An 18,263-nucleotide genomic window follows, 5' to 3' on the forward strand; every position below is an offset into this window, starting at 1 on the left:
GAGGGGTGGGCGGTGCAGAGGGGGCAGCAGTGAACCTGGGGACTGCCCCTGAGCTTGTGTCTGCTTGGCCCCCTCAGGGTGGAGACATTTACATCAGAGAACAACGAACTGTGGAAGAAGGTAGAGACCCTGGAGAATGCCAACAGGTAGGTAGTGCCCCCTGCATCGTCCGTGATCCCCGTCCTTCTCCAGGCAGGGCCCGGCTCTGGCATAGGCAGGAGACAGGCCAGATTGCTGAGTTCAGGATGACAGGAACCCCAGAAACATGGAACCCTGCAGCTTGCGACCCCTGGCTTCCCATCCTTCATCCACGCATAGGTCTAGACACCTGACAGGGTAGGTGAGCCGCTTAAATGAGTTGGTATAGGGCGGTGGCCTTCAAAGCGGAATTCCCCAGGCCTGGGAACTATAGGAAATGCTGATTTTCAGGCCTGGAGCCAGCCTACTGAATCAGGAACTCCTGGGAGGGCTCAGCAATCTGTGTTTTACTAAGCCCTCCAGGTGATGTTGACATACCCTAACATTAGAGCCCTAATGTTAGAACCCCTGGCACAGGTGCTTGCCACTCCAAGCTCTTCTCATCAATAAGCAGCATCCGCACCACCTGGGGGCTTGTAAGAACCACAGGATCTCAGAACTCTCCCCACCCCCACCCCACCTTGCAGAATCAGAATATGCATTTCACCAAGATCTTTCCGTGATTCACACGCACTGTTTCCTTTGAGAAACCTCAGTATGGGGCCCAGCACGTAGCAGCTACCTAAAGTCACAGCCTGGGTTTTTTAATCCTACTCTGCCATTTTTGTGATCCTGTGAAAACCATTAAAGCTCTCTGGGCCCCGGTTGCTTTATCTAAAAGGGGACAATAGAAGCTCTATCTCCCAGGATTCTTAGGAAGATTCAATGACACAGTGCAGGTAAAAGGCCCAGCACTGTGCTTGGCATTTAGGAATGCTCAATTCATGTTAGCTTTTCTTCTCCTCTTTTTTTTTTTTTTTTTATGGTTATTCTGAATTCTTGATAGTGCCTCGCCATGAGCCCACAGTAGGTCTCTAATAATTATTTGCTGGGGTAAATTGAAACAAGAGACGACAGTTGGTACTTAACCAGTGCTCAACAGAAGGCTTTCTCCTTCTTTCCTTCCTTCTCCCCCAGCTTCTCCAGCAGGATCCAGCCACTCCCCCTAATTGACCTGGAGAATGCCCCCCACTCAGGGAAGGGGGCGGGGGCCCACACCCCTCACCCCTCTGAGACCTCTGGCCCAGATTCCTCTCTTGGCCCAAAATAGGGCCAGGCCCTTGGAGCTATTTCGCCACCTGCTGTACATTCTGGTAACTGCAGCCCCACTGGCCAGCTAGGTGGAGGAAAGAGAGTTAAACTATAGTTGGCCAGGCACTGGCTGAGCACCCCCGTGTGTGCCCAGAGGGCTCCACGTTGCGTGGGACCCAGTCCTAGCCCTCAGGGAGCCCACAGTTAGTGAAGGAGACTGACGTGGAAATCCACGAACAGAAATAAGATGCTACAGGTCCCCGGATAAAAGCAACAGTGACAAAATTAACCAAAATGGTACCTACTATTTACTGGACCCTCTCTACACCATTAAAAAAAAAAAAAAAAAAAAAAGAGGAGAAGAAAAGCTAACATGAATTGACACCTACCAGACATGGCTTTCTTATCCGTTCTGGCAGTCGTGGGGTACAAAGGAAGAAAAGTCAATGTAGCTGTGACTGGTGTAGGTGAAGATAAAGGTGACCTCAGCCCAGGTGGGGCAGACCTTCCAAACCCACTTTGGCAAGGAGCACCACAGAGCACCCCTGAGCTCCCATAGGGTGACCCAGAAAATTCACCCCAATAGACCCCAGGTTCCCCAGGCCACACCACAGACAGGACACCCGGGAGGTGACCTTTTCTGTCTTGACCGAAACGGGCACCTGATGTGGAAGCCAAGTGTGGGGCCAGTCCGGGGACTCTCTGGGAAAGTTCCAGGAGGCAAAGATGCCTGCTGGGTGACCACTGTGCCCTCCTCAGGACCCTGCTCCAGCAGCTGCAGAAGCTCCAGACTCTGGTCACCAACAAGATCTCAAGACCTTACAAGATGGCCGCCACCCAGACTGGGACCTGCCTCATGGTAGGTGCTTTTCCCTCACCACAGGGCCACGCAAGGACAAGTGTTCCCCAGGCTGGCTTTCTAGGAAGGCAGGCAGAGCTCGAGGGTTGGGCAACACCACCAGGGTACACCACCCTAGTGCCTGCTGGGCTGGCTCTTGAAGACCCCAGCCTCTTTCACCAAGCGCATGGAGCCTTCTAGAACATGACCTTCCCTGACCAGTTCTAACACAATGTGAATGTGCAGCAACGCACATGAACCCAGTTAGGAGGTAGGGCAAGTCCCTTGAGGAGGCGGCTTCTATACCCTAAGGGGGAAAGGGCTTAGGGAGACACAAGGTTGGGAGACACTTGGTTCTTTCTTACAGGAATGAATAGTGAGTGAGGAGAAGGCTGAGCAAATCTCTAGAAACCCAAAAGAATGTGCAGGGTGTGGTTCAGGCATCTTCAGGTTCTGCACACTGTCTTAGGAATGTGCAGCCTGATACCTCCTGGCTACTCCCTGGGGCCTCTGAGATCCTCATGCTGTCTGGTGTCAGGCACTGCATGGGCGTGGCTTAGTTCCGGATGTGTGACTCTTCCTTGTCCTGCTGCAAATCTGGTGTGATGCTCTGTCCCCTCCCCCCCCAGGATCCCCCCATTCCTTTTTCCCTGTCCTGACTTCCCACCTTATAGGTGATATCCATGTTGACTACTTCCTTCTTTTTCTGACACTGCCTGTGGTGGCCCCTGAGGGGCTGAGATGGCCTGAGCAGCCTCCTCCACCTTCTCCAACAAGGGGAGAAGACCGCACATCTAGGAGGTGGTTGGCTCTGAGTGCTGCTTTCTTGGAAAAATACCAGGCTTTTTATACCAATTGTTTTGGAGGAGAAGAATTGGGGGTGGCAGGCGTTGCACCCTCCCCCAACCTGCTCTGACCCCCGCTCTCTCCACTACCAGGTGGCAGCCTTGTGCTTCGTTCTGGTGCTGGGCTCCCTTGTGCCCTGCCTCCCTGAGTTCTCCTCCAGCTCCCAGACTGTGAAGGAAGACCCCGTGGCTGCTGACAGCGTCTACACAGCCAGTCAGAGTGAGTGCTCTCGGCCAGGCCATCTTCCATCAGTCCCAACGTCTGGGCATCAGCCAGGAGCCAGACAGGTTCCGGGTTGGCGACATCTTATTCTACCTCCTGGTTTTGCAGATGGGGAAACTGAGGCCCCCAATGGGTCCATGATTTATTCAACGTTAGTTGTAGAAATGGGGCTATGCTGCAGGTTCCCTGATCTCCCAGCCCACCCAAGAGTGGCCTGCAGGGGTTGGGGGGTGATTAGGGGACAGCAGGAATGTTCCCACCCTACTGCCGCCCCCCCCACCCCGCCGGCCCCCATGAATTATATAGTGCCAGTGGTTAAAGGGCATCTGCCAGGAACAATTAGCATTTCAGGACTGGGATAGCACATGAGTTTGGGTTCAAGGGCACTTTCTGATCAGACAGTGGTGGCTGAAGCATCGTGTTAAGGAATGCCAGGATGTCAAGCAAGGCAGAGGAGGGGCAGCCGTGGTGGGAGCTCAGGTAGTTATCACCCCGCGGGGGACTGATGGTGATTAAGAGCATGGGGCCTCAAAGTTCGTCATGTCTGCCATTGCCACTTGCTAACTGCTTGACCTTGGGCACATGTCTTGAGCTCCCTAAGCTTTTGTGTCTTCATCTGAAAAACGGAAGTCCCAGTTCTGCACTCCCCAAGCATGGCCGTTGTCACAACTAAATGGCACAGGGAACACACACTCTTAGCACAGGGTCTGGTACACAGCAGGCGCTTACTCATTGAGTGCATCCCCTCTCTTTTTGAAGACCTTGCCAGGCGGCAAGAAAAGGTACACTAGGTGGGTGGCAAGGAAGGTGTTTCAGGTAGACCTACGGAGGAATGTTCTAACGGTCACATTGTCTACCAGAAACAAATCATCAGGCAGGACAGGAGGAGGAAGAGGAAAGAGATGGGGGTCAGAGAGGAAGGCGACGGGGAGGAGTAGGATTCAAGAAGGAGGGATAGGCAGGGAGAATGAGCTAGACCATCAGGGCCTTGAAAGGAGGAAGGGGTGGGGAGGGTTAGAGGAAGAGGAAGTGGAGGTGGCCAGCCAAAACCACTCCCTGGACAAGCGTGGCCTTAGAGGAGACAGGACAGTTGCAGAGGGAGGTGGGCCCTGGGGGTGTGAGAGTCGAGAAAGTCACATATCCGTTTTCCAAGGCCAGGGGCGCCCTGGGGTATTTGGAGGTAGAGGAAGCCCGAGGAGAGGAAGGGAGGGAAGTGGGGGGTTGGGCCAGTGTGGATGAACAAAGGGAGTCCGAGGAAGGGAGGGAATGAATGAGCCCCTTGGAGAGAATGCAGTGGGTGGCAGGCCCAGTGTGTGTGTCTGTGGTAGGAAATGGCTTCTGGAGCCGGCTGGCTTTCCGGGCTGCTGCGTTGCTCAATGGCAGGGAGTGTCCTTCACATACTCTCTTAGGTCAGGGTCTGAGGGCCTGGAAGGTGGTGGTAGATCCTGGAGGCAGGCAGCCCTATGTAGGCCAAAGTACCTGATAAGCTAGAACCTCAGTTACCTGTTCTCTGGAACAGGCCTAAGAATATCCCCTTTCCAGAAGTTTCTGTGAGATGCTCGTTATTTGATATACAGGTCAAAGGGCTTTGCACAATGCCTAGCACAGGGTAGATATCCAACAAACTGTTTCCTTTTCCTTCATTTTCCTGAAGGGCACACTAGGGCCTAGAACAGGGAAGAGGGAGCCAGGGTGGCTCTGGGGGTTACGCCTTTATCTAAGCCCCCCCTCACCACCCCCCACTTGGACTCCCTGCTCAGGGGGGAATTTGCTGTTCCACATCCCCCGCCCTAACCCACCTTGTGCTCATTCTCAAAAAAATAAAATCTCCACAAAAAAGAAAAATGGAAGAATTTTGATTCAAGGTCTCAGAGGAAGTGAGTAGTGGAAGTAGGATTAGAACCCAGTTCTCAGGGACGCCTGAGTGGCTCAGTGGGTTAAGCCACTGCCTTCAGCTCAAGTCATGATCCCAGGGTCCTGGGATTGAGCCCCACATCAGGCTGTCTGCTCTGCAGGGAGCCTGCTTCCTCTTCTCTCTCTCTCTCTGCCTACTTGTGATCTCTATCTGTCAAATAAATAAATAAAATCTTTAAAAAAAAAAAAAAAACACCCCAGTTCTCAGATGCCCCACCCTGGTACCCTCTGCTTGGGAAGAACTACTTTCTCGGAGTTCTTACTGAACAGTTTCAATCACTTTGTCCATAACGGTCTCAAACCATATCCACACGACCTCGACCCTAGTATGCCTACTTTATGGAGGAGCAAACTGAGGCTCAGAAAGGCTAAAGCAAAGGCCTAAGACACCAGAGGTCATACCCAAGGGCAGTGTTAGAGTTGGGGTTCTGACTCAGGCCCTCGTACTTCACTGGTGGGCCAGGAATGTGGCTGGGAGTGGGGAGGCTCGGCCCGGAGGCTCACCATCAGCTCTCTGTCAGTGCCCTCCCGGAGCCTCCTGTTCTACGATGAGGGGGCAGGCTCGTGGGAGGATGGCCGCAGCGCCCTGCTGCCCGTGGAGCCCCCAGACGGCTGGGAGATCAAGCCCGGGGGGCCGGCTGAGCAGCGGCCCCAGGACCACCTGCAGCATGACCACCTGGACAGCACCCACGAGACCACCAAGTACCTGAGCGAGGCCTGGCCGAAAGACATCAGTGGAAACGGTACCAGCCCGGACTTCTCTCACCCCAAGGAGTGGTTCCGTGAGAGGTAGGTGGGCGGGGCCCCTTCCCTTCCCGGGCCCCAGGCTCCACCCATTCTCCACGGGGAGGGGGGCTGGACCCCATCTCAGCCACGCTCCCCAAGGCCCCATCCCACCCGCATTCTGATCCAGCGTGCAGAGTGGTGAAAAGGTCCTGGATGGACAGACTCACCCCAGACTTCTGTTCTCTCTCCAGGGATCTCGGCCCCAATACCACCATCAAACTCTCCTAGGCGCATCAAGACCCAGGACACAGGACGTCCCCTCTGGCACCCGGAAGAGGGGTGGTCTTGCTCTCTAACCCGGATCCAGCTTGTCCCCCTGCCCCCTGGGCTCCCACCCCAGGAGAAGGGGTTCCACTTCGCCCCAGCCCTTCTTTGCCCCATTCCCTACCAGGGCCTCTCCTTTCCCCATCACATTTGGACTGTTCCCTTGGGCGGACCACTCTGTTCTCACCTCTCCCTCCCACAGCCATCCGTCCTTCTCAGATAAACCACTCACTGGGCTGACCCCCTCCTTTCTCATAATGACCGACTGGACCACTGCCTCCCTGCCCCCACCCACAAACACACCCATCAACACACCAACACACACCCCCCTCACCCCCCACCCCACTGTACAGAGACCAAGAACAGAAATTGTTTGTAAATAATGAACCTTATTTTTTATTATTGCCAATCCCCTAAAATATTGTATTTTACAAGTCTCCATCCTCCCTTCACCCCTCCCTTGTTTTATATTTTATGAAGTTAGTGCGGGCTTTGCTCTTACCCTGGCCCTCACCCGGCCTCCCCTGCCGCTGCCCAAGCCGCTGGGCCTTTTTAATTGCCAAACTGCTTCTTCCATCAGCTCAGCACAAGCTTTAAGAAGGCAAAAGTAAAAAAAAAAAAAAAAGATTCAGCATCAATTCCTGACTTTGTGCCTTTCTTCATGGTGGGGGAGGGGACCAGGACTGAGAGATGGGGAGTGAGAAGGGGAAATCGATCTTATATTCTGCCAGGGGTTCATTGGGGGTGTGGGTATGTGGGGGGGGGCATTTCTCCCTCTTCCAGCGAGGTGCAGGATTCCGACTAGATGCTCCAAGGATTCCGCTGGAGGCTGTTCCTCCAACTGTTGACAATGGAGGCAGAGAAGCAGATCAGCCACAGTCTTGGCCTTTGGGGATGCGAACTGCTAGGATCAAGCCTGTCCTGTGGACCAGACACTGTGCCAGACACTTCCCATGCTCTACCCAGTGTGGTCCTCCTGACACCTGCCAACATTTCAGCCCTCGTGTCCTCTGCCTCAGCTGGGTCAAAGGTGCAGGCTCCATAGTCAGAAGATCTATGTTTAACTCCTGAGGCTGCCGCTCCCTAGCTGGGCATGGTAGCCAGAATTCTAATACTGCCTCCAAGCTTCCTGGCCCCTACTCTGCTTCTCCTCTGCTCCCCTCTCCCTCCCATACACACCTATTTAATCCCCTCCCCTAGGGTGTGCAGGAGACCTGTAAATACAAGGGGATGTCCTCCCATAATTAGGTGACCTTTTACGGCAAAAGTAAAGAGATTCTGCAGCTGTAATGAAGATCCCAAATCAACCGATTTGGGGTTCATCAAAACGGATATTATCTTTGGTGGGCCTGGCTTAATCAGGTGAGAGCCTTTTTCTTTCTTTCTTTCTTTCTTTCTTTCTTTCTTTCTTTCTTTCTTTCTTTCTTTTTTTTTTAAAGGCACTGAGCCTTTCCTGAGAAGAAACAGTCCCCTGTTGGCCTTGAAGCAAACAACTATGTGTAAAGTGCATGGAGGGGGTGGCCTCCAGGAGTTGAGGGCCAAAGTGGCAAAGCACTGAATTCCACCAAAACCTCAACATGCCTCATCTCGGCTCCAGATGAGACCCCACACACACACACACACAGGGCCAGCAAGACTGAGCTGACTATGGGCCATGGGAACTGAGATCATCCATATGTCATCTTAAGCTTCCATGTTCATGGTCATTTGTTACACAGCATAGGAACGTGAGATACTATATAACCCGAATCTCTCTGAGCCTCCATTTCCCCATTTGTTTTTTTTTTTTTTTTTTTTTTTTTTTTTTTTAAAGACTTTATTTATTTATTTGACAGAGAGAAATCACAAGTAGGCAGAGAGGCAGGCAGAGAAAGAGAGAGGAGGAAGCAGGCCCCCTGCCGAGCAGAGAGCCCGATGCGGGACTCGATCCCAGGACCCTGAGATCATGACCCGAGCCGAAGGCAGCGGCCCAACCACTGAGCCACCCAGGCGCCCTCCATTTCCCCATTTGTAAAACAGGACATAACACCCAAGGAATGAGGTAGTTGTGGGAGTCAACAAGGTAAATTATGTAAGGGGCTTAGAGCAGGTCCTGGCCCATGGTGACTCCAAGAAAGATGAGCTGTGCATTTAGAGGCAATATCGAGCCCCCTCCTAAGGGCCAAGCTAGAGGGTGTTGTCATAGCACAAAGGAGGGTACCTCAGCCAGACTGGAGGGCTTCCTGGAGAAAGCAACATGGACTGTTGGAAGCAGGCAGGAGAGAGGAAAGGGGCATTTCAGAAGAAGGGGAGCAGCCTGAGCAAAGGCCTCTCAGATGTGAGAGAGCAGGAAAACTTCAAGGAAATTCAAATCATTTAGAACAGCCCGATGGTAGAGAGCTGAGGCCAGGTGGTGACCAGGGGCCAGATCCCAAGGGGACTCAAATGTCTTTCTAAGGCATTTGGACTTCATCATGCAGGTGTGTTACTTTCCTACCCAGAAGCAGGACGTGGTGGTGGGATGTGCCTACACCAGCTGCCCACCAGCTGGTGGAACCTTAGAACCTCAGAACTAGCCATTAGGCCATCCTCTCTCCCTCTTCCTTCACAGCCTCGTCTTGACCACTGGATAGGGACTTTGCTGCCTGCTGTTGAGCATCAGTCTGAGCTGCTAGAACATGCAGGCCTCTATGGCAAGGCCACGAGAGACTGGGCTCCTGGCCCTAAACTCCAGCCTCATTAACAATAACTTTTAGCAGACCTCTTTCTTGACATTCGTCTGATCCCTCTGTTAGTCACTCAACAAACTGTCTTCAGAGGTGCTAGGCTGGTGGTGGAGGCTGGGGAGTAAACCAGCCATCGGGGCTGGTGTGATGGAGGGCAACATGGACTTCATAGACTTCAGACTGGGTGAATCAGGGAGGGTCACTCAGAGGAGGTGGCCCTTGAACTGAGTCTCAAAGAATGGGTAGGACTTGGTAAGGTAGAGAGAGGTAAGGGTGTTGGAAGTGGAGAGATTGGCCAAGGGCAAAGGTGTGGAGCCATGAGAAACAGGGCCAGGACCGAAGTGAGCCAAGGAGGGTTAGGATGCCCTATGCATAGAGGTGCTTGTACAAACAAGCCTGAGAACAAGCCCCTCCTTAAACTGTACACACAGGCACTCAGCTAGCCTCACCTGAGTCCTGGCCCTGGTGAAAAGGATGGCCTTTCCCGGGATCTAAACCAAGAATATATCATTCTGAAGGTGATGGGGAGCTACTGAATGTTTTTAAGCCAGAGAGTGAGATCATCAGATTTGCCTGTCCCACAGCTCTGCAGGTGGTATACAAGGATGAGACAGAGTCCAGAGATAATCAGGAAGAATTAACAACAGCTCTGACATCAGATTAGCTGTGGGGTGCAGGAGTGAGGGCAGAGCCTGGATGACATTGAAATGTCTGACATGGAGGCCATAGTGGCTGATGGGATCATCAGAGGGGACAGAGAATACAGGAGGAAGAGCTGGTTTGGGGAGAAAATAATTCATTTGAGCACACCTCAAAGTTGAGCTGCCTGTAGAATATTCCCGTTAACATGGAAGTCTAGGGCTTAGGAGAAGGGATCCCTGGTGGAGATAAGGACATTGTTTGCATCTGGTGTGTTCAAGTCTTGAGTCTACATAAAGGGAAGAGAGGTGAGGGCAGAACTCCAGGAATATGGACATGAAGAGACAGTAGAAGGTGAGGAGTGTACAGGGAGGCTGAGAAGGAATGATCGGAGAGGGAAAAAAAAAAAAAACAGGAGAAGAGAGTGGCCCAGAAACTGACAGAGGAAAACCTCCAGGAGTGGAGATCAGTGGAGTCAGATGACATCTGAGAGGCTGGGAAAGATGAGAAGAACACAAAGTGTCTGCTCGCTTGGACAATGAGGAGGTCACCAGTGACCTTGGTCAGAGCTGTTTTGGGGAGAGGTGAGGTGGAAGTGAGAACAGGAGGGATGGATGGGAAGGGGACAGGGGGACCTGGGATGCACTGCATTCTTTCGAGGAGCTGTGCTAGGAAGGAACAGAAGGTGGCACCTGGAGGGCAGAGGTAGGTGAGATCAAGAGCAATCTGGGGGCTGTTCGTTTTTTTTAAGTTTTTATTTAAATTCCGGTTAGTTAACATACAGTACAAGTTTAGTTTCAAGTGTACAATATGGTGATTCTTTTGGATGGGAGAAAGTTGACCATGGTTATTTCTAGAAGACAGGGAGCCCACGGAGAGGGAAGAGGATTAGGCGGGTGGAGCAAGGATTCATGGAGTGGATGGAGTGGTCCACTCTGGAACCAGAGAAGCCCAGACAAAGGGAGGGCATTCTGCAGATGCAGAATGTGAGGAGACAGGAAACTGAAGAAGACCCCCATTCAGTTCAGGTCTGATTTCAGAGTCATGAGATCCAGGCCCCCAACAGGCTCAGCACTCAGCAGAGTCTGCTTGAGTTTCTCTCTGGCTCTCCCTCTGCCCCTCCCTCCCAAATAAATAAATAAATCTTGTTTAAAAGGTGGGGAGGGGCACCAGGGTGGCTCAGTTGGTTAGGCGGCTGCCTTTGGCTCATGTCACAATCCCAGAGTCCTGGGATCCTTGGGATTCTTGCTCAGTGGGGAGTCTGATTCTCTATCTCCCTCTACCCCTCCCCCCCCCACTTCTGCGTGCACAAGCTCACTCTCTATCAGATAAATAAATAAAATATTTTTTAAAATCCAAGGACATTGGAGCTACCTAGAACAACTAATCCAGAGAGCTCAGGGCTTGGTGAGGTAATCCAAGCGAGGCTATCTATAATCACCACCCAAAGTCTGTTTACCCAGAGCAGTCTCTCCTGCCTCTGTAAGGATGCAGGGTTAGTCTGCTTGCACAAGCCACCTGTTGACATACGACCTCCTCAGGGTCATGCATCACATCCCTCACGTGTCCCTGGTGATGGACCTGTAGATTCCATGCTCTGCCAGCAGCCAGCTTGGCCCCGCACACAGCTGATGGCTGTCCCAGTGCCAGCCATCCCATCCAGACTGCCACAACAGACCCTTGGTTACAACTGGAAACTGAAGCCCTAGAAGCAGGGAGAACAACTGTGGGCAATGCCTGGAAATGGAGTGAGTCAGAGCGATGTTCCAGTTCCAGAGGGCTGGATGGTCCCAGGAGCCAGCTGGCCAAATTGGGGTGTAGGTAACAGGTGCTCCTTGGGTCGCTAGGGGAGCCAGGCTGGGAACTCATCTCCAAAGGAGGCTCAGTTGCTTTGTCAACAGAGTGGCAGTTAAGGGTGGAGGTCCTGACGTCTGCACTGCACTTGACCTTAACAAGGCACCCAGCTCCCAGAGCTTCAGTGCCCTCATCTGTGAAATAGTCCCCACCCTCCTGAAGGTGCTGTGAGGGGCAAGTGAAAGCTTGCACACAAAGCTCTCAGCCCAAGGTCAGCTGCGCAGTAAACAAGGGAAAAGGCATTAGCTATTATTTTCTGAGTGCAGAGGCAGTGGGCTGGAGATGATCAGAGCAGCTAGCTGCAGCCGGGAGAGGCTGCAGAAGGTAGCTGGACTAGTCAGGGGAGAGGGCCTTCATTCTTCCCTTGGATTCTTGGGAAGTGAGCAAGTGCCACAACTCACCCATAACACAGTCAACAGCTGGTCCTAAGGTGGGGCAGGGAGGGGTTGGGGGGAGGTGTGAGGACGAAGGGGAGATGCTTTAGTTTAAAAAGGTTTCAGCGGGGAGAGCTCTGCAGGAAAGAGCTGAAGGAAAAACCAACCTGGAAACCCAGCAGCTAGGCAGCTGGTGAGGGAATGTCAAATCTAGCCCGAACTACCATAATTCATGGTATAGGAGGTTACCTTGGGCCAGGCTGCTAGGAAAATTAGCAAACCCAAAGGCACATTGGGAGGTTGGGGGTAGGGGATGGCTCCCAAGTACCCTGCCTCACCTCCTCCAAGGGTGGGCTTCTTTAGAACTTGGATTTAGGGAGGAAGCTACTCTGTGGCCAAGAAGTTTAAATGCACTTCCATTTATTCCATTCACCCAACACAGGAGAACTAGACCAAGAGAAAGGTGGGACGCAGAGCTGAGGGAAGCCGGGTCCTGCCCTTTGGTAGTTTTATTTATTAAATAAGTGATTTATTTGCTTGAATCACTTGAATGACGTCTCAGTGTCCTCATCTGTAACATGGAGGAAGTGATAATATCTACCACCCAGAGTTGTGGTGAGAATCAAATGAGATGTTAGTTATTGTTCGTGTGTGAAGGGGAGGGTGCTGACAGAGGCCCAGGAAATAGTTCTAGGGCTAAAGGAGGGAGACAACATCTGTAGCAGAGGATCAGGGAGGGGTTCCTGGGGGATGTGGCACTTGAGAATGGCCTTGACTAATGGACAGGATTTTAGAGAAGAGGACACACTCCAGGCCACGGGAACAACCTGTATAAGGACACGTAGGAGGACGACCACTGTAGGACCGATTAGAGTTGGAGGAACCCTAAGTAGCTGTCCCCCTTTGTAGCCCATTCTCTAGCTCTGGGAATCTGGTGCTTCCCACCTCCCTGGGCTCACTGTCAGTGGCCAAAGATAAACCATAGACTAGACCAGACACACACTGGATACCTGGTGAAGAGGGCAATAGGGTCTGGGAAGAAGGAGCATGACTTTCAGCTGGAGCCATCCAGGAAGACTTCCTGGAAGAGTGAGCATTTGAGTGGAGCCCCGGAATTTGAAATACATCAACAGGAGGAGATTGGAGATGAACAATGCTATACAGGCCTCATGCCAATTCCCAGAATAAGGAGCGCAGATGAGTGGAAGGAAATGGATGGAACCACAGTATAGTATGTGGAAAGATGGAGGCAGGCCTTGAATGCCAGGCTAATATATAGGCAAAGGGAGACCTTAAATTCCATAGATGGGGAGTAAGTGCTATGGTCAAAGGCCAGCTTCAGGAAGATGAGTCTAGGACAGTGAAATGGAGGTGTTAAATCTGAGAAGTCAACCAGGGTCCCATCATCAACCAGATGTGAGGTTCAGATGATGAACATCCCAGGGACAAGAGGAGAGTATGCAAGGGGGAACCATGGTATTTGGAGGGGGAAATAGAGGAGTCCAAAATGGACTCCAAGGAGACCTCTCTAGTCCTTCCTTTCTGAATTGGTTTCCTCCTCTCCCATCAGCATCAACTGACCCAGGAGGATGACTGAACCTTCTGGAAGACCCTAGCCCAAGAACCTTAGCGGGGTAAGGTCACAGAAAGCAGCTATCTGGGCCTTGAGACCTCGGCTCCAGGGTCTGGACATTCTCCGCCCCACCCCCACCCCCAGCTGCGGGTCCCTCTCCTGGAATAGTCCGGAAGAGCTCTAGGCCTAGAGAAGGGGTTACCGGCAATCAGGCCCATCCCCGAATTTAATGCACCCCAGAGCATTTTCCCTTTACTGTGCTCTTTCCCAGGTCTAATTGGATCTCTAAATTCTCGTGGCGCCGACAGGGTTAAAGCCAGCTCCTGTCACCGCCCCCGACCTCCCCCTCCCCACCTGCCCGCCGCCACGGCGAATGCCAGAGCCAGAAAGCGCGGGACAAGGGCTGCGGGGGGTGGAGGGGGGGTGCACCGCAGCAGCTGATTGACGGGCGGGGCGGTGATTGGCAGCTGCCGGGAAGCGGGGTGCGGGGAAGGTGCTGCAGGGGTGGGCTCTGCCGGACGCCCCACACCCCCAGCCTCAGCCCCGGGCAGGGTTCGTGCCCGCCGCCGGCTGGGCCGGGATCGCTCCTTCCGTGCCCCGAGCCGGCTGGCTGGGCGGGGAGGCGCCCTCCCCCTCCGGACCCCGCGGGCTGGCGGGTGTCTCTAAGGTGACACTCTGATGCGCGGCAGTGGCGGCGGCTGCAGGAGCGCGCTCGCCGCCTGGGCTCCGGCTCGGTTCGGGCTCGGGCTCCAGCCGTCAGGGGAGCGCCCCAGCGCGCACGACGCAGCACCCCGACACCTACCAAGGACCCCCGGGGGCGCGGGACGATCCCAGCCAGCCTTCCCCAGGCGCGTCGCCGGGCAAATCGCCGCTCCCGTCGTCTGAGCCTCGGCGTCGGGAGGGACGTGCGGGCCCCAGGGCTCCCCTCCCTCGCTCCCCGCCTCGCGTCCCCGGGCCTAGGAGGAAGGGAGACTGAACTTTAGCGGGCAAGCCCGAAAGGCCGCAGCAGCCGCGGGAAGAGGACGGCCGCGGGATGGCCGAGGGGCCGGGCGGCGCAGGGCCCCGCGGGGACGGGGCTGGCGGCGGCCGGGCAGCCGAGGAGGAGGTGGTGCGGCGCCGCTGCCGGCGGGGGGAGGAGGCCGAGGTCTCGCAGCTGTGGCCCGAGGGACCCCGGGGCATGGCCGCTATGCCCCCCGTGGAGGAGCGGTTCCGCCAGCTGCACCTACGCAAGCAGGTGTCCTACAGGTAAGGAGAATGGGGGCAGAGGGAAGCTCAAAGCTGGGGACCACCCCCCCCCCCTTCAGTCAACATTCTTTGAGGACCCGCCGCTTGCCTGGCGTTGCTCTAGGCCCTGGGGATTCAGAGATGACTACCAAGGGGGCTCTGCTATCCGTGTGCAAGGGGAAGGGGCGCTTCTGGGAGCCCCTCTCTCTATGAACTGCCCTATTCATCCGACATGGGGATTACTGATGCTAACTGAGTACCAGACACTGTACTAGGCGCCGAGGAGAGAAATGACCAAGACATCAAACCTCTCTGCTGAGGAGAGCTGGGAGATGGCCCCTGGGCCCTTCTTCTGGGAGAAGAGGGACCCGGGTTCAGGCAATAGGCCCTGCCTGAACTTTCTCATGGGTTGACCGTGTGCTAGACACTCGCTTATAGAAGTGACTAAGGTGCTTCCCGACACCATGGCTGAGACTCTGCTGCCTAGAGATGAAGCAGGAATCTCCACCTGGACCTCTCTGCCCTGTGGGGCCCTCACTGGCATCCCCAGTGGTTCGGTGAACCTCTCACTTCCTTTGAATCTTCTGCCTGTGCAAGGTTCCCAGCCTCTGGGGTCCTGCCATCTCTGCCCAGGAAGTTTCCTGGAGGAATTGGCTGGACTGGGTCCCAGAGACCACACTTACGACTTAGAATGGAGTGAGGAAGGGGGGCTGCCCCTCCAACAAGAGTGGGTGAGTTACCCAGAGGATAGGTATGAGGAGTGGGTGAGGGCGGGGCAGGGGCAGCTCTCCCCTTCCTCTTCCTCTCCCAGACCACAGCCTCAACTTGGACTTGCTGCCCCTCTAAATCCCATAGACCAGAGTGACCTCCTCTGGAGGGTCCACAGGGACACTGAGGCATCTGCAGTCCTTGAAGCCATCGGCCCCGTTAGAGAGGACAGGTTTCCTGTCAGTTTACAACCTGGGGACTTGAGATGTCTCACGCTGCCCGGCTTCTCCCTGGGGCTTCTGGGAGGGGGTTTCGTGAAACTGGCCCAGCCCTGGGAGCCTGAAGGACTTAAATGGATTATGATAGTATCAGGCCTCCATCACTTGAGGTAGGATGGAGGAGAAGGGCAGAAAACTTCACCATCTTGAAGTGAGATACTCAGAATAAATACAAAATAGGTTGGGTTCACGTGGGCTCTACCTTCACTTTCTGGGGTATGTAAGGAATCAGGGGGTTCCATTTCCAGTTCTTCCAGGACACAAGTTTGGGAGGAGGTCGTCATCTGTCCCCTGCCTTCTGGCTGCAGATAACAGAGCCCCTGAAAGTCCTCTGGGGGAGGAGAGAGGACCAGAGACTGACGGGCAATGGAACAGAGAATGTAGAATCCTGGAAGAAGTATGAGTCTGGGAGTCCAGAGGCCTGGCCTGTACCTCACTTCTGCCAGGGCCTGACTATATGTGTTTGAGTTGGACAATCTCTCTGTCTCTGAGCCTCAGTTCTTCATCTATCCCATAAGAGGATGACCCCAAGATTTTCCTTGACTGTGGAACAGGGACACACAGCATCTGAAGCTGGAAAGGAGGCCAGAATGGGGTTTAAGGCTTAGAGGATTGGAACCAGAGAACAATGAAAGGGCTGAGACGGGATGCATGCGTGTGAGCACGCATGCGTGTGCCCCCCCCCAACCCCGAAGCAGTGGCAAGGGCTGGGATCTCCCCCAGGCTGGTTCCTAAGTGGACACCCCTCCTCAGCCCAAACTTGAGGCCTTAGTCACAAAAGACGCAGGGTGGCCCAGCTGTGCCTCCTTTCTAACTGTGAAAGGATCAGGAGACCTCCACATCCCCTGTGTGAGGGCTACAGGAGACAGCGTGGGGGCGGGGTGGGATCCAGCTGTCACACCTGGAGAGATCATGCAAGGTACCTCCTCACACCCTATAGTCAGGCCAGGAGCCCCATCTTAGGACCAGGGCAGCACAAGGCATTAAGGCAAGAGCTCCCCGGGGAAAGGGCAGAAGCAGCCCAGGAAAAGCACAACCCTGGGCTTCTCAGGGCAACCCAGTGGAATGAGCTGGGTTTCAAGCTAAGCCCTACCGTGGGGCTGCAGTCCTGCATGGCCTGGTGACTGATGCCACCTTTCCTGGTACAGGTCTGGTGGAGGGGGGGTTGGGGGGGCGGTGGTGGGAGGGGGCTGGTAAGCCTAAGACCCATGGTGGCCTTTTCACATCCTCCCCCTGCCACAGTTCCATGCTGCTCTGGCTCGCAGATAAACCTCCCACCCCGCTGTGAGGAGTTGCTAAGAAAAGCAATTGAAAGCCCTTCACAGAGAGAAAAGGCTTTTAGACAGAAATGCGGAGGCACAAAAATCCGAGGGCCGAGGGGTGGAAGCGGAAGCAGGATTGAGGCCGGGCTGTCTCTGACGTAAGTGAGGACGGGGGCTTTCAGCAGGACACTAAAAGCTTTTAGGGACATAATGGCTTCTGGGAAATAGGTTCCCACAGCCCCACTGTGGGCTGGATGCAGCCCTGGCAGGATGGAAAGATGGCAGGTATGGGCCAGTAGTGACTCTGGGTGGGCAAGGGAAGTGGGGAGAACTTCTCATATCCACATCTGGGCTTGAGGACAGCTATCTCCCCTATACTTGAGAAAGTCCTGAATGCCCAGGGTTGGGCTCAGGAGATCGTTGGAGGGCAGCGTCCAGCCTGGGAAAAGCCAGAGGGGTACCAAGGACATTGGGTTTGATCTGAAAGGGTCAGAAGATGGGGAGCTGGGGCTTCTGGAGCTAAGCCCAGTGGTTACCACACCGCATCACCTGGGGATTACCCCCCCCCCCCCAAAACCCTTTCTAAAGTCCTATCCCTGGAGACCCAGCTATAGGAAGTCTGGGATTGGACCTGAGCATCTCAAAAGGTGATCTGGGTAGAGAAGCACGTTTTGAAACCTGTGAAGAAGCTGAAGGAGAGAGAAAAGATAACATGTGAGCTGAATCACTCCCGTATGGCTGGCAGGGGGCTCCCCCAAGCTGGGCACTCCTGTGGCCTCAAAAGGACCCTGAAGGAGGACCAGCACCTCCATCTATAGTTCCGGCCCTGGGCCAGGTGCTGCATGAGACGGAAGAATGGGACATGGTCCCTTCCCCTGCCAAAAGTAAGATTGGTACAGGGCCAAATAGTAAATATCCTGGGCTTTGCAAGTCCCACAATCTGCCATTGTGGCGCAGAAGTGGCCACAGACAATATGTAAATGAATGAGTGTGGCTGCATTCCAGTAAAACTTTATTTATAGACCCTGAACTTTAAATTTTATATCATTTCCACTGTCACAAATATTATTCTTTTGCTTTTTTTCCAACCATTTAAAATTATAAGAACCATTCTTAGCTCACAGCCATCCACAAACAGGCAGCAGGCCGGATATGGCCCATCAGCCATGGTTTGCCCATCCCCAATCCAATGGGATGCGATGGAACAAACACACAGGAAAGACAATGATGGTTGGCATTGAGAATCAACCTGGGCGTTCAGTGAAGTGGCACTCACATTCCCACCAAGAGAGGGCTTGCACACACACATGCGGTCTTTGGGGTCAGAGAGACCTGGGTGCTAATTCCTAGCTGATTGAGTCACCTTCCCCTCTGACCCTGTTTCCTCCTGTGGGAAACAGGAACAGTAATACCCGCACAGGAGAAGGGCTGGGAAGATTGAAGAAGATAAGATATGTAAAATTCCTGACTGGTAGCAAGGAGGAGACACAAGTTAGGAGATCTTTGG

General features: G+C 53.9%; 2 protein-coding genes across 3 annotated transcripts in view; both read left to right on the top strand.

The window, feature by feature from the left end:
• Positions 1–6,777, top strand: part of CREB3L1 (cAMP responsive element binding protein 3 like 1) — a 34,868-nt gene extending 28,091 nt beyond the window's left edge. Inside the window, exons 8-12 of the mRNA XM_059140961.1 lie at positions 78–146; positions 2,029–2,128; positions 3,046–3,172; positions 5,611–5,878; positions 6,067–6,777. Of these exons, the coding sequence (XP_058996944.1) occupies positions 78–146; positions 2,029–2,128; positions 3,046–3,172; positions 5,611–5,878; positions 6,067–6,103 (601 nt within the window). The 3' untranslated portion in view covers positions 6,104–6,777. The remainder of the gene's footprint in view (positions 1–77; positions 147–2,028; positions 2,129–3,045; positions 3,173–5,610; positions 5,879–6,066) is intronic.
• A 7,050-nt stretch (positions 6,778–13,827) lies between these two features.
• The window catches only part of DGKZ (diacylglycerol kinase zeta), a 42,123-nt gene continuing 37,687 nt past the window's right edge, over positions 13,828–18,263 (top strand). Inside the window, exon 1 of one of the 2 annotated variants that reach the window (XM_059141003.1) lies at positions 13,828–14,529. In XM_059141003.1, coding sequence (XP_058996986.1) covers positions 14,318–14,529 — 212 coding nt within the window. In that variant the 5' untranslated portion in view covers positions 13,828–14,317. The remainder of the gene's footprint in view (positions 14,530–18,263) is intronic. The other variant, XM_059141004.1, reaches the window with a different exon arrangement.

The sequence above is a fragment of the Mustela lutreola genome, chromosome 1 (genome assembly GCF_030435805.1).
Source record: "Mustela lutreola isolate mMusLut2 chromosome 1, mMusLut2.pri, whole genome shotgun sequence".
Taxonomy (NCBI): domain Eukaryota; kingdom Metazoa; phylum Chordata; class Mammalia; order Carnivora; family Mustelidae; genus Mustela; species Mustela lutreola.